The following is a 14,580-nucleotide window of genomic DNA, read 5'->3' on the forward strand; positions in this document are numbered from 1 at the left end:
TCAAGGAGGGAGCTGTAGGCCAGACCCTGGGCCTGGCCGCGGAGGGAAACGGACGTGCGCGTGGGGACATGACGGGCGTGGGGACATGACGGGCGTGGGGCCGGCGTCTGGGAGCAGGTGGGAGGAAGGTTGGGGACGAGATGCCGCCTCTGGTTTAGATCATCGGGGACGTTCTCCTAGGGAAGGGGCGTGGGCCTGTGCCTGGGGGGCGAATAGGTTTTAGGGATGGGGGGTGGTGTTCCTGGTAGTGAGGACAGCAATAATCCGGGTGTGTGGTGGGGGGAGGGGGATAAATAGAAAGCTACAGGTGGTATATAGTGGGGAAATAAATAGGTAATCCACGTTGGCTTTTTATGAACCATTTGGTAAAATCCCTGAGTGTTCCTTCCTGAGTTGTTGAGTCTGACTCTGTCGCCGTGATATGCAATTCTCTTGAGACCGAGACTTTGCCTAAAATCTGTCTTTGCGTCTTTTCAGGTGGACCCCGTGTTTACCAGGGAAGTGGAAGCCAAAGTACAGAGGTGAGTGTGGGAGGCGAACAAGCGTTTCCAGGAGAGGAAGCCTGCGGCCAGCACAGCCCCCCTCCCCCCACTCCCGGCGCCCAGGCTCTGTCCCGGCCTCCGAGCGTCACCCCTGCAATGTCCAGATGACCCCGGGAGGCCCCCAGTGCTCTTCCCTCCCCCCATCTACAGCAAGGACACCGCGCTGGCCGCATGAGCCACCCCCTCGGTGGGGAGGTGCTGATGGAAATCGCTGGTAACTGTCCCTGGTCACAGCGGCAGGAACTGAAAACACCTAAACTCTCCAGAGCGGGGTCGAGCCTGGGGAAGCAGGGACTCCAGGACCCAGGCTTCAACCACTGCTCTCATGAGAAACAACCAGGACCAAGTAGGACTCCAGCGACTTGGGTCCTGGCTCTCTCCGTCCCACTGTCCTCACCCTGAGGGTGGCAGGTGGCCGCGGAGCCTTCCAGCGCACTCGGAGTTTTCGGAGGGGGGCGGAGACGCTCAGGCGCCAAGAGGGTCACCCCCATTGGGCTTGGCCCCTTCTGGGCGATGACCTCACGACTCCCCAGGATCACGGGCCACCTGTCAGCAATGGGGAAGTACCGATTTTATCCCCATAGACGAGCAGATGTCATTACATCGCTCGTAGGTAACGCTGCCCGCAGTTGTGCGTGGCAGGGAGGGGGTTGGAGGGACACGAGTCAGTGCTGCTGGATGAAAACGCAAAGAGACAACCTCTGACGGAATATGCCGGAATAAGAGTGCTTGTCGTGGTCTCTGTCTTACTATGTGTTTATTCTATGGCTGTTATGGTCTCTGTTGGCATTTTTTAAAATCCTTTGAACAAAAGGCTGTGTGATTAGAAAAAGTGGCCACAACTGTAGCCTTGAGCTCCAGGTCTGGGAGGGAGATTCACGGCGAGGGCGGCGGTCGGATGGGGGGTGGGAGAGACCCTCGTCCCGACACCGCGGAACCCGCTGTGCTCTCCGGGTTCTGGATATCGTGACTTCCGGAGCCTTGTCCCCGAAGCTGCCGCCTGCCCCCCTCCCTGCCCCCGCCCCCCGCGGTTCACAGGGACAGATACACGTCCCCACTTCTGTTCCAGGACCCTGGGCGTGCGGCTGGTGGGAGAGATGCCCCAGGGGGACCTGCACGCGGCGCTCAAGAACTGCTTCGCGGTGGTGAACAGCTCGGTGTCCGAGGGCATGTCCGCGGCCATCCTGGAGGTAAGCATGTAGCCCGGGGTCCCGGGAAAGTAGACCCCCCCCTCCTGTGCGGAGGGGGCGTCCTGGTCAACCCAGGTCCGCTCTTCTCAGAGCCGCAGAGGGCAAAACAGCGTTTCCCTGGTAGTGCTTAAGCACTACGCGGGGCTCACCCGGTGCCACTGATTTTGGTCTACAAAGTCAGACACCATCTGGCGGCCCCTCTGAGCCCTAAACCCTTTGCCGGGAAGGCGCTAACTTGCAGGAGGTTCGGCAGGAACTAGGTGGAGGCGTTGCTTTGGCAGGAAGCCTCCTGTTTCTGATTTCTTCTCTCTCTTTTCAGTACGCTCCCCAATCCCAGAATTCCCGGCATGAGGACGGGTCGGACTTTCCCTGTGGCAGGGCGGGGGCAGGAGCGTGGGGGGGTTACAGGTGCCCAGGGAGGGGACGGGCGGGCCGAGGGGATCCCCTCACCCAGTGTCCGGCTTCCTTGGCACCACGGGGCACAGAGAGTCACCTGTTCTCAGGAGGAGGCGGGAACGGAGCCCGTCGGCTCGGGGGGCTCCTCCAGGACGGGCTCCGCCCAAGCCCTTGACCTCCGTGGCGGCCGGGTGGCTCACCGGGATATCCCAGCCGCTTCCCGCGGGTTCTTGAGGGTCCAGCGTGCGGCTAGCCCCAGGACTTTCCTGTCCCTTGCTGTTCGTCTCCCTCCGGAGCCTTTCTAATCGGGGGCTGAGCCGAGGGTGGCCTGTGCTTGCCTCCGTCAAGACCGGCGCCCAGGGACTACCTAGCACAGGATAAAACCTGCCGGGGAGAAGGAAACACAGGCCGTCGGGCCTCCAGGACGTTGGGCCAGGTTTCACGGTTTCCTTCTCGCTATGTGAGTGTCTTCCTTCGAGGGGTACCTGGGGCGCTGCGATCATGTTATTGGATGTAATGCCCATTATATCCATTTTTTCCTTCGGGCTCCGGTCTCATTCACTGGACTTTCGGGCAGCAGGTGTGATGAGGTATTTCACAGAACACGACATGCAGCTAAAGCAGGAAAAAGAACAATCCTCCCTAAACTAAGAAATGGCTGATGTGGGTGCCTAATATTTTCCTGAGGCATCGTTTGAAAACAGCGGAACCGGAACCAGCATCAGGAATGGGGGAGAGGCTAAACGTGGGGTCTGGATGTCGGTGCCGGGCACCTGCGGGGCACGTACAGTGGGGACCATAGCCCTCGTGTCGTCAGGCACGGCCGGGACCGGCATCTGAGCCGGATGGTTAGCGTCCGTCTCCACCAGGCTCCCACCGGGGCCAGTGCAGGCCTGGGGTAGAGGCTCACACCCGGGGTCAGTGCCCGCGCCTTCCGCTCTCCGTCCCAGCTTCCGAAGCCCAGGCTCTGATAGCCCCGTCCTCGAGCTGGTGCAGAACGGCTCCTGTGCATGTAAAGACACATCTTCTTGTGCAAGTTCCCTGAGAAGCAGGGAGGTCGAATTCAGGAATGATTTCAAAACCAGCGCACACGGCCTCTGACTGCGGATGAATCGATGCTGCCAAATCTCATTTCCTCCCGAGGAAAGGCAGCTGTGAGCCGGTCCCACGGCCTCACCCGTGGCTGCTGGCCGCCTCCTCAGAGCCCCAGACCAGGCCCTGGGGTGAGGGCTTCGAACGAAGCTGATTTTCGGGGACTGGTCTGGGTGCTTGTCCTCGGGCTCTGTGCAGAGGACCAACCTGGTGAGTCACAGAGTGAACACCTGTCCCGTTGGAAGGAAGCGATCGTTGGACCCCTCAGGACTAGCTATGTTTTGTTTTTTCATGGGAGCAAATAAAAATCTCATTTGCTACAACACATCTCTTACTAAGAAACTCCAAACGTCAAGCCCTCGTGGGGAGTGTGGGTGGCTGGGTGACTCTTCCTCCAGCAACTCTGCAACTCCTTGAGGAGCCCAAACTTGAAACCACAGAGTTGCCATTTGGGGGTTTGGAGTGCCGTCTTGATTTCTGGGACATGCATTCACGTGATCCCTCAAATTTAATCCTGTTACATCGAGTCTTCCTTGCCTCCTCCATCTCATATTTACATTCCCTTCTCCCCCAGCCATACTCTGGCTCCCAAGAATGCGATCAGAGAACATACTGTTTACAATTTAATCATTTGAATGTATGGAGTCTTATTTATTTTGATGTAACATACGGTAACATTCCGGAAAAGGAACCGTGTGTACTTGGGAAGAATGTGTCTTCTGTAGCCATTGGGGGGGGTGCTGAAACTGTCAGGTTACGTTGGTTAGTGGTGTTCAGGGCGTCTGTCTCCCTCATGGTTGTCTGTCTGATTATTCTATCAGTCACTGAGATGGGGTATTGAGATGTCCCATGATTACTATTAAATTGCCTATTTCTCCTTTCAAGTCTGCCTGACTTTGAGTCACATGTTGTGGGGCTCTGCCTTTCGGTGTGTGCACATCTGTAATTCTATGTTGTCCTCACGTATTGGTCTCCTTAGTATGAAATGTCTCTCGTTGTCTCCAGCAGCAGGTCTTTCCCGAACGTCCATTTCATCTGGTGTTAATACAGCCAGGGAGGTCCCCACGGGTACTGTTTACGTGGTATATTTTCTCATCCTTTTACTTTCAAACTTTTGTGCCTTTGAATCCAAAGCGTATCTCTTGTAGGCAGTGAATATAGTTGTGTCTTGCTGTTTTTACCAAGCCTCACAATCTCGGTTTTTTTAACTACAGTGTTTAGTCCATTCATGTTTAATGTCGTGACTGAAATGTTTGGTTCCCATCATTATTTTATGTGCTTCAGGATTCTGTTTGCCACTCTTTTCTTTAGGAATTTTATGGAGAGATGTAGACGTGAGATTGGCCTGTGGCTTTCTTTCCTGTGCCATCTGTCTCATGCTTTGATATTATTGTTGAACTTGTTTCATAACAACTATTTGGAATGTTTCTTTCCTCTCTGTGGTCTGCAGCAGTTCCTGGAGCACTAGGGGGGTGAGTCTCATGATTTTGTAGAATTCCCTTGTGACACCGTCTGAGAGGATCCTTTTGTTGTAGACGGCTTCCTTGATAAGTTTGTTTCTTTTATAGAAATGGATCTGTTTTGGGGCACCTGGGTGGCTCAGTCAGTTAATTGTCCGGCTTCGACTCAGGTCATGATCTCACAGTTTGTGGGTTCGAGCCCCACATCGGGCTCTGTGCTGACGGCTAGCTCAGAGCCTGGAACCTGCTTCAGATTCTGTGTCTCCCTCTCTCTCTGACCCTCCCCTGCTCACGCTGTGTCTCTCTGTCTCTCAAAAATAAATTAAAAGACATTAAAAAAAAAAGAAAAAAAAATGGATCTGTTTCAGCTTCCCTGCTTCCACCAGGGTTGATTCACTAAGATGCATTCTTCCTGGAAACAACCCATTTGGGTTAGATTTTCAAATTTATTTGCAAAGATTTCTATCAGTATCCTCCTATGACTTGAAAGCTCTGGGTCAGTGGTTGCTTCCCCCTCACTCTATCTTATTTTGCTTTCTCCTTTCTTCTGGTGATCAGGGATGCCGGGGACTTCTTTATTCCATTGACCGTTTTTCCCCCTCTAATTGTGTTTCTTCTTCTTTCTTTGTTGTTATTACTGTGGCCTTTTGAGTCCAGCAAGCGCCCTCTGCTATGTAACGCCACCTCGTTCCCTGTCCCCAGCGGCTTGGCCCCGTCACCTATGCCTCCTGCGTCCTGCCATTTGCAGGTTGATGACTGATGTTTATCAAAGGAGTGGACAGCGCTCAGTGGGGTGCAGCCTTAAGTGTGGGGTGGGTGCTCGATGTAGGGTTGGGTTGATATGCAAATGAGTCTACACAACAGGAGGGGTGATAATAAGATCATTTTTGCCTGAAACAAGGATGTGAGCTCCGCTGTCCCTCAGCACCTGTGGTTCTCTGATCACAGGTTTGATAAATCTGCCTTTGTCTCTTCAGCGTTACACCTACGTCTATAGATACCTCCTGTCAGTCTCTGCATCTGCCGCGGATTCTTCACAAACACTCCCATGCTCAGCCCAAATTAGGAGAAAAATGTATTGTTCGAGTCCGCACATGCTACGGGGCTGCCGGGGACCCTGACGGGTCAATCACCCTCCTCCAGAGCTCTGCCCTGACACGAGGCAGAGGTGAAACAGGACGATCTCAAAGGTCTCATCCACGCGGAGGACTCGGCGCTTAGTTGACAAATGTCTAGAAATGAAATCACAGTGTGCCGCGTGAGTTTAAGGAGCTGGTGACAAGCAGCAAGATAAGCCATGTGACCCAGAGCACCGCTCCCCGTGATTATGTCACGACCTCTAAACTGATGTAGCTGGTATGCCAGTCAGCTTATGCCACAAACCACATAATGCTGTCTGTGCAAAAGGACAGCTGAATTTTTCCTGCACCGTGCAGACGAGAGTTCAGTCCCTCATTTGGAAATTATGCAGCCAAGACCCAGGGAGACGTCCAGCACCTCGACAGTGTGCCTGCTCCCTCGGAGCTTCCCGGGCTGAACAACAGAATCGTCGGAGGGACTTTCACAGACGCCTGATCGCAGGGTGGGCCGTGTGGGGTGGGAGCCCGGCACTCCGCTGTGTTCTCCTGGAGCAAAGATAGTAAGACCAGGATCTGGACTCAAGACCAAGGCCTCCTGATCCGGCCCCTGGTATCATCCAGGACACCAGACCGTGCCTGCAGTGTGTTGTGTCATAACCCACGGGCCCCCACCCAGAGGTCCGTAAGCGCTTGTGACCCTAGCGTTGACACGTGGCCATTTCGGGTTACTTTTCTCTGGTGCCACTGAGGTGCCTCGTCCCCGAGTGGATGGGCACTGACGATCCCAGTCCTGGCCCTACACACGGAAAAGGGAAAATCTGACTTGGAGACCTTCTGTGCGCTTGAAACACCAACCAGAGAGGCTGACAGAGACGGACAGGTCACTGTGTTGGGGACGCAGCCGGGCGGCGGGGGGGGGGGGGGAGCCGTCCGGAGGGGGCTCTAGGCCACGAGTCAGGCCAGCTCTACTGCTTTCCCTGATGCCTCAGAGGAGGGCAGACAGGAACCAGCTCCTGCATTCTCTGGGGCCTGGATCGTAGACTCAGAGTAGACGGGGGAGGCGTAGGTGATGAAAACCCGGGCAGCCCACCCTCAACAGCTCATGGCTCCAGTGGCCACGGTGACTAGCCCCGACCTAGCATTCACTCCGTGCAGGTGCTCCTGGGGCAGTGGCCCCCACAGTATTTATTGAGCGTTTACCGCCTGTCACACCGAGCGCCGGTGCTTGGTGGGTGTCGCTGGCGTACTGCCATCCAAAGGCTGGGGTGTCCAGACCTTCCCATGCACTAAACGGAGCGGCTGCGGTTGGGTAAGCCTACACTTCTGAGAATCCCGTGTCACCCCCTCGTGAGCAAATTCTGATTCCGTCCACGTGCCTGCAACGTACTTTTGTAGAGGAAGAGCAGCTGATGAGTTGATGCAAGTCTGTCCTGGGCACCAAGCTGCACAGGGGTGTCCCTCATCCGCTGGAAGGCGCAGCCACGGAGGACTCAGTGCCGGAGGCCGAAATAGACTCAGAAGAACCAACCTCACCCTACAGCCTAGCAGGCCGGGCTCCCCAGAAGGGCAGGAAGAGAACCAGAGGGTGCCTCCGTGCTGGGCGTCGAGGCCAGCTGTGCCCGCCGTGGGCCTCCGGACACCGCCCGAGGTCTCAGGCCACGCGCTGGCCCGGTTCCCTGGGGGATGGAAAACCTGCTTCGGGAATAATCAGGATGACGGGTCACGGTCCTTCCTCCTGTCTGCGTGCCGGGGGACGTGCTCAGTGCTCCCGTTCTCTCTGCGTGTGCTGCAAGATGACCCATCGGGGGGCAAGGAGGGTGATGAAAGACGGGGCCACGGGCTGCCGCTGCCCCAGCGCCCAGTGAGCACTTGGAGAGAGCGGGTGTCCCTGTGACACTGCGGCGACCGCGTCACACAGAGCCGCGCGGCCCATGGCTGTCCAGCACTGGCCGCGGTGGTTACGATCCAGCCCGTACTTGGGCATCGGCTCCTCACTCGGGCACGCTGCACCTCTGTGCTGCCGGAGGTCGGGGGACGGAGAAGTCGCTCCCCCACGAGCTGGCTCTTCCCCCCGGGAAGCTCTTGCTCACGCCCGCCTGACTTCTCTCTCTTCTGTCCTCAGGCGATGGATCTGGAGGTTCCCGTGCTGGCCAGGAACATCCCCGGGAACGCGGCCGTGGTGAAGCATGAGGTCACCGGGCTGCTGTTCTCAGACCCTCAGGTAAGGCACCTGGTCCCCGGGACCAGCCTGTCAGAACGACCTTCACTCTGCGGTTTCCGGTGTTTCTCCAGCGCCCTGTGTCCCCTCCCCCGAGTACAGTGCGTGTGCCCAGTGATCACGGGGACACCCAGAACAGAGACCCGAACACAAGCCCCCCTCCCGTGTCTGATTCTGCCCCCGATGGCCGGTGTGGCCTTGAGCAAGTCAGGGGGGCTCTGGGGCACTCTGTCTCATTTCCAGAGCGCAGGCTCTTCGACTCAGCCTTCGGTTTCTGTGTCCGGTCACTTGCGATGCCTCAAAGCTCTGTAGGAATAAGCCGGGAACTTGCGTATCTTCACGTGCGCATGCGGGTGTCTGGGAATGACACAGGACGGTGCCTTGGAGAGCGGGCACAGCGGGGGCATGCACGAGTGTGTGCCTGGACGTCGGGGGGCTTTCCCGTTTGCAGGGTGCTGAGGTCCCCAGGGCACCTGTGTGTGTGTCTGCAGCTGAACCCCCCGCGGGCCATGTGCAAGGCGTGTGGCCGGGTCTCCGAGCTCTGTTTCCTCCTCGGGACACGTGCAGCTCAGGGCACCTCCTGCTGCCGAGGTGTGACGGGGGACGCACAGGGGGAAGCGTGCTCACAGCCCGCGGTCAGGGCTCGGGACCGTCCTCCCCGAAGGACAGCGCCGTGTGTCAGGCGGAAGTGAGGTGAGGATCTTGGTCCCGGGTTCTGTTCTGTCTTTAGGCGTCAGGCCCCACTCACCAGCATCTTTAGTAAAGCACACGTTCCACTTGGAGACGTAGGGATTTGTGCTTAAAGATCACAGTCGGTGCACAGCTTTGAGAATGCAGGTTTTCAGATTTCCCTGTGGCCGGTGTGTGATCCGAGAAAGCCCCCCCCTTTCCCTGGCATGACGGCGGGTCGCCTCTTTGCCCGCTGACCGGCACGCTGGCTGGCCGGGGGCACCTGCACCGGCGAAGGGGGCGGAGCCTTCCCGGCGACCACACAGCCGGCGATGCCAGCCCAGGAGGACGTCAGTTCTCCAAACAGACGCTTCGTGCTTTTCGCCCCGATCCGGGTCTCTCAAAATCAGCACCAGCCGAGCTTCTGGGTCCGATGGCATTGTCTGCACCCTGGCAAAATAATTCTCCTTTCATCTCCCCAAACGCAACGTCTGTTTATTTTACCGCCCCGTTTCGGAGCGCTGTAACTTGGTCATCGAGGGTCTGAACACGAGAACCAGTCGCTGGGCTCTCCTGTGTCATCCAGCATCCGGCCGGGGTGATCACCGGCACAGGACAGCGGTGATCAGGAGCCTTCCTAGCGGCTGGAGGCGGCCTCCGCCCGGGCTCTGCCCTGACCCCCAGGTCGGCCTCCCACAGCCCACATCCCTGAGGTGACTGCCAGCTAGGCTCAGGTCTGTCTTGTGTCCCAGAAGCGTGGCCAGCTCCGTTTTGACATCTCTTGAGGGCTTTGCTCTTTCTCTCTCACTTTCTGAGACCCCCAACCCCGCTGTGGTCGCCGTGCGTCCCCCACAACCGTCTCCCGGCCGCCTCTCCTTCTGGAGCTTTCCCTGACCTTCTGGTCTTCGCGGAACTCCTGCTTTGGCCACTGTGCCTCCTGCTGTGTGACCCTGGGCACAGCCCCGACCTCTCTGTGCTCCCGCTTCCCTGTCTGTGAGAGGAATCACGAGCACGGCCCAGAGCCCGTGAAAGACAGTTCAATTTTCTGTGAGCTCGGTGCCAAAACCGACTTGGCCGCGAAGTCGTACCTGAGCTGATGCGAGGTTATTTGTGGCTTTGTTTATCCTGCTTCGCGTGACTCTTCGAACGTTCCGATTTGGAGGTTGTGGTGTGTTGTGTATGGGGCGCCGCTTAATGCCACTGCGGGGGCACGGCGATGAAAAAGGACAAAACCCCGGCACCGAATGCCTGGAATCCTGGATCCTGAACCCGAGCGGCTCCAGCGGACAGCACGGGACAGGTGCTGGCTGTGGTTGCTGCTCTGTGGCCGGTCCCAGCGCCACGGGAAGCCCCGGCCCGGACACCAGCCGTCCTGGGCGGAGAGGAGGGTGAGGGCAGGCTCGGACCTCCCCGGGGTGCTCTGCTGCCTCGCTCGGGAGCAAAGAGGAAAGAGCAGGGGACCAGCTTCTCCGCCGCCTGGACCGCAGCCCGGCCCTTTCCCCACCGCCGCCTGTCCCTCGCAGCCCAGGACGGGGGTCAGACCGGACCCAGGCCTCCGGCACACTGTCCCAGGGCGTCGCCGGGCTCGGGGGCCTGGTCTGTGTGGTCACTGGTCGGGCACAGGCCAGGTGCCATCTGCAAAATGGCCTGAGCTGGGGGTTGTCTAATTTAACAGCACAGGCCCGAGCTCGGTTTTTATACGGTCGATCTTGGCTGGAAGGACAGGGACAGACGACCCGCGGACGGTGACTGGAGTCCGCAGGCCGTCTGGGTGAGAAGCAGGTGCCCATGGGGTCCCGTCAGGGGTTCAAATGTCAGTTCTGTAGAACCGCCCTTGCTTCTCACGCCCTGGGCCTGGGCGGTGCCCCCGGGAGAGAAGGCCGTTCAGACGGATTCAGTGGGGAGTTTTCCCACCAGCCCCCGGGGACCCTTGAGGGAGGCAGGGGACCCCGAAAACGGCGAACTGCTCACTGAGTCCTGACGAAAAGAAGCCACGCTCTTCTCTGTGATTTTGTAACCGCGGCCCTGGTCCGCACAGCTCTGGCCCTGGGGGCTTGGCCCACACCGGCGTCTCGGTCTCGTCTCGTTTGCCGGATGCTTCAAGTTTTGCCTCACTGGCTGGTACTTAACGCCGAGAGCTTGTAGGTGGATGTCCGGAATCCAGGCCCCTCCTGAGGAGCGTGCGGTGTGATGCCGACTCCAAAGCCACGTTTTCTGCGGCTCCGGTGGTCGCTGGAGTCTCCAGCGCTGGCCTGGAACCGCGTCTGGATCTGCCTCTGAGCTGACGGGTGGGGTGCCTGTACCTGGCTGCTGGTTCCTTTTGTTCCTGAAGTTTGTGAGGAAGAGAGTGGAGGGAAGGATGGGGCAGAGAGGCCAGTCAGCAAAGAGAGACCCCACTGGCCGGGCGGAGCCTGAGGCGGGGCTCGACCTCACAAGCCATGAGGTCATGACCTGAGCTGAACCCGCGAGCCGGACGCCTAGCCGGCGGAGCTCCCCAGGCGCCCCCATTGCTGTGTTCTCTTAAGTATCCTGCATACGTCCCCTTTAGCACCTTGTAACTTATCATCCTGGACGATCGTCAAGAGTAGGCCGTCACCGCACAAAGCCCCTGATGAACGTCCCCTCCTCCAGGATTTGGTGATCAGCTGACCAGTTTTCTGGCAAGTTCTACACCAACAGCTCTGCAGAATCCAGGGCGCTCTGGCCGCTGCACTGATGCCCTGGGGTCTGTGCCGGTGCCTGAGGGGCTCTGCGGAAGGTCTCACCGCCGCGCTGCCCAGCCTGTCTGGCGAGGCAGCCTCAGCCCTGGTGCCCGTCTGCAGGCAGGCCAGCGGGCTTTCTGCAGGTGCTGGCCTCAGGGCCCGAGTGAGAGCGGGGGCTTTGCTCGCAGGTCAGATTCGTCACCGAGGATGCATTCCGCTGGTCCAGCGGGGATTCAGGAGCTGGGGAAGCAGACCCCCACCGGGTCCGCGGGAAGAGTGGCCAAGGCGAACCGCAGCGCAGCGTGCAGTGGGGCCGGGGGGTGTGGCCGCGCCCTGGCATGCCCTCGGCCCCGCAGGCGCTTGGCCGTCTGTCCACCCGTGGTTCTCAGGGTCTGTGTTCAGCGTACGGACTTGGCGGTCGTGCAGAAGCTGGTTGAGCCCAGAAGCCAGCCGTCCCAGAGCCCCAGGGAGGGGCCTGATGACCACCAGTCAGGTCCCCCCTTCTTTTCCCTGACGCTCCTGTCCTCTCCCTTGACCTCCGGCCCCTCGCGCAGATGGCCAGGCTGTTTCTCCTTCCCCACCAGAAACTCTCGTGTTACGTCTGCATGTCTGGTTGGTCCTCCGTGTGGAGAGGGGACAGTGCACTTCCTCACATTCTATCCCCACAAGCTCCAGCATTCAAGATTTTGCTGTAAAATGGTTCCATTCTGTAGAAATCCCAAGACACAGTTTGAGTTGCAGCCGAAGTCCGTCAGATAAATCCAAGCTACGACCCGAGTTGTAAAATGATCCACCGAAGGATTTTTATAAGAATGTTGGTCTGCTATCAGGTGAGAATAAATATGTTACACTTTCATTACAAAATGACACCCGTTTACTAAAAATGTTTCCATAACACATAAAAACATAATTCCGCTCTCATAAATATCGCTGGTTATATTTCTCGCTGTAAAGAGCATTCAACGTTTAATTAACAACAATCCCGAGGGTATGTGGACCTTCCTTTTAAACGGCAAAGCGTTGCGTGTTAATCTGAGTCCTGGCTGTCTTCTCGGCGTTTGCCCGGGCTTCCCGGGGTCCCGGGGACAGTGAGGGCCTCGTGTGTGCCGGTCAGCGCCCAGGGCCCTCAGTCCCGTCAGCGCGGCGCAAAGCGGGCGCTGTCATGGTCCCTCGTTACAGATGATGTTAGGAACCGGCCCCGCGTGGAGGGGGGGCATGAGGTTAAACGCAGGCCTCCTGGCTCTCAAACTCGACTCTTGGCTGAAATGCAAGATTAACACATATGCCTGTGCCCCTTCTCTCCAACCAAAAAATAGTCATGCTAATTCTTCCAGCCGCGAGGGGCTTTGCTATTAGAAACGGGTCAGCAGGACCGCACGGGCGGCAGCGCCGGTGTCCCTGGGCGCCGGCAGGTAACGCACGTCAGCGGAAGTGCCTGCAGCGGGTCAGCAGAGGAGGGGCCCGGGAATGGAGGCAGCTGAGGCCCCTCTCCCTCCTTCCCCTGGGGGGTCCGGGGCAGGGCTGGGCTCACCCGCCTGTTGCCCGGTGACGCTGAAGAGAGGGCAGACATGAGGCTCAGGGGGCTGGCCGGCTCGCCCAAAGCCAATCACGTCCCTCAGGGGGATTTGAACCCCGCTCCGTCTCCGCAGCCTGGCACTTCCCCCACGCAGGTCATCTGAAGACACATTCTGTGCGGGGGGAGAGAAGACCCAGCACTAGGGACTCCGATGGGGCGGGGGGGGGGCGCTGGACGGCGTGCAGGGCTCGGATCCGGGAGCACGGCCAGGTCACATGCCGCCGACACTCAGAGCTGAGGGAACAAACAGCGCTTTCGGCAATCCGGGGGAGCGGGGGCAGGCGTGGTCGGCGGCTCGGCTGTCTTCCCCCGGATGGTCACCCAGCACGTGGCGGGGGGGGTCCCCTGGTCTCTCACTCAGTCCAGGGTCTCGTCCCCTCAAAGGCCACTTCTCGGGGTGTGGGAGGCGGACCGAGGCGGGGCCGGGAGCCGACGGGCTGGGGCGTCCGGCCGCCTTCGCAGCTGCAGCTCACCGGTGTTGACGCCCGTCTCTCTCCGCCCCTTTCTCGGCAGGAGTTTGTTCACCTGGCAAAGAGACTGACCAGAGACCCCGCTCTGGAGAGAGACCTCGTGGCCCGCGGGACGGAGTACGTGAGAGCCTGTCACTCATGGCAGGCGGAGAGGCACACCTACCAGAGCCTCATCAGGACCCTGGAGGGGAGCATCCAGGACTAGGGCGCCAGCCTGGAGCCACCACGCCCGTCCGCGCCGCCCTGGGCAGACACCAGAGACAGAGCCCGGGCCGCGGGCCCCTCCCGGGACTGCTCACACCAGCGGTACTGGAATCCTAGACAAACAGCACCAGTTAGAAGGCAGAAGCTCTTCCGGAGCCTGCTTCCCGATAGCGTCCCGGACGGGTCCCCCCGACCAGAGACGCGGGGGGCCCCTGGGCTCCGGGGGGCTGGGGCGGGGGGTCAGGAGGGGCCGCGTCAGCCGCGACAGGGCCCCGTGCACCACAGGGTGCCATTTGCAAGCCGCCGCGGCACAGACGCTTCCCCGCGGGTCTTCTGATGACTTACGACCCATCCTTGTTCGAAAAGCAAACCCTAAAATCACACCTGGCCGCAGAGCGGAGCCTGGCAGCGTGTTTACCGTGCGAGGGGCTCCACGGCGAGCCCGGGGCTGCAGGTGCGCGGACGGCCCGGCTCGGGCTCGCGTGCCCCTCGGGGCCCCAGGGGCAGGGCTGTGGGTGAGTGCGCACGCGCACAGCTCGCTGGTCAGGTGCGGACCTGAAAGGCAGTGACGCTCCCTGGGGACGCGGGCAGCCCACCCGCAGGCGCCCCCAGCCCTGGGTCAGGTTCGAGCAGAACGAGGGGGCACAGCCCTCGACCTGGAAGGTCCTGGAGCCTGGGTTTCGGGGTGACTCGGGTCCTCCCACCCACGCGTCAGGGGCCCGGGGGTGAGGGCCAGCGGGTCCCCAGCCTCCAGCCCGTGCCGGGCCCCGCCCTCTGGTGACAGTACCCAGCTCACCAGCTTGGAGACGCGGCGGAGGGAGGTCAGTAAAGTGGGGCGTCACTGGGGTGACGTCCTGGCCACACTGGCTCCGTGTCCCTGGGCCTGGTGCTTACCCTCCTTTGGTGGCTGCACTGGCCCCTGGTGGGTCTTAAGTGACGGGGACTCTCGGTTCCCTTACAGTAAGCGGGGTGAAGAGGCACA

The 14,580-nt window shown here is 59.5% G+C and overlaps 1 protein-coding gene across 1 annotated transcript in view; it reads left to right on the forward strand.

The window, feature by feature from the left end:
• Positions 1 to 13,993, forward strand: part of GLT1D1 (glycosyltransferase 1 domain containing 1) — a 54,126-nt gene extending 40,133 nt beyond the window's left edge. The window contains exons 10-13 of the mRNA XM_029921635.1: positions 478 to 521; positions 1,612 to 1,732; positions 7,882 to 7,980; positions 13,438 to 13,993. Of these exons, the coding sequence (XP_029777495.1) occupies positions 478 to 521; positions 1,612 to 1,732; positions 7,882 to 7,980; positions 13,438 to 13,599 (426 nt within the window). The 3' untranslated portion in view covers positions 13,600 to 13,993. The remainder of the gene's footprint in view (positions 1 to 477; positions 522 to 1,611; positions 1,733 to 7,881; positions 7,981 to 13,437) is intronic.
• The last annotated feature ends 587 nt before the right edge of the window (positions 13,994 to 14,580 follow it).

The sequence above is a fragment of the Suricata suricatta genome, chromosome 14, assembly GCF_006229205.1.
Source record: "Suricata suricatta isolate VVHF042 chromosome 14, meerkat_22Aug2017_6uvM2_HiC, whole genome shotgun sequence".
In the NCBI taxonomy this organism is placed as follows: Eukaryota; Metazoa; Chordata; class Mammalia; order Carnivora; family Herpestidae; genus Suricata; species Suricata suricatta.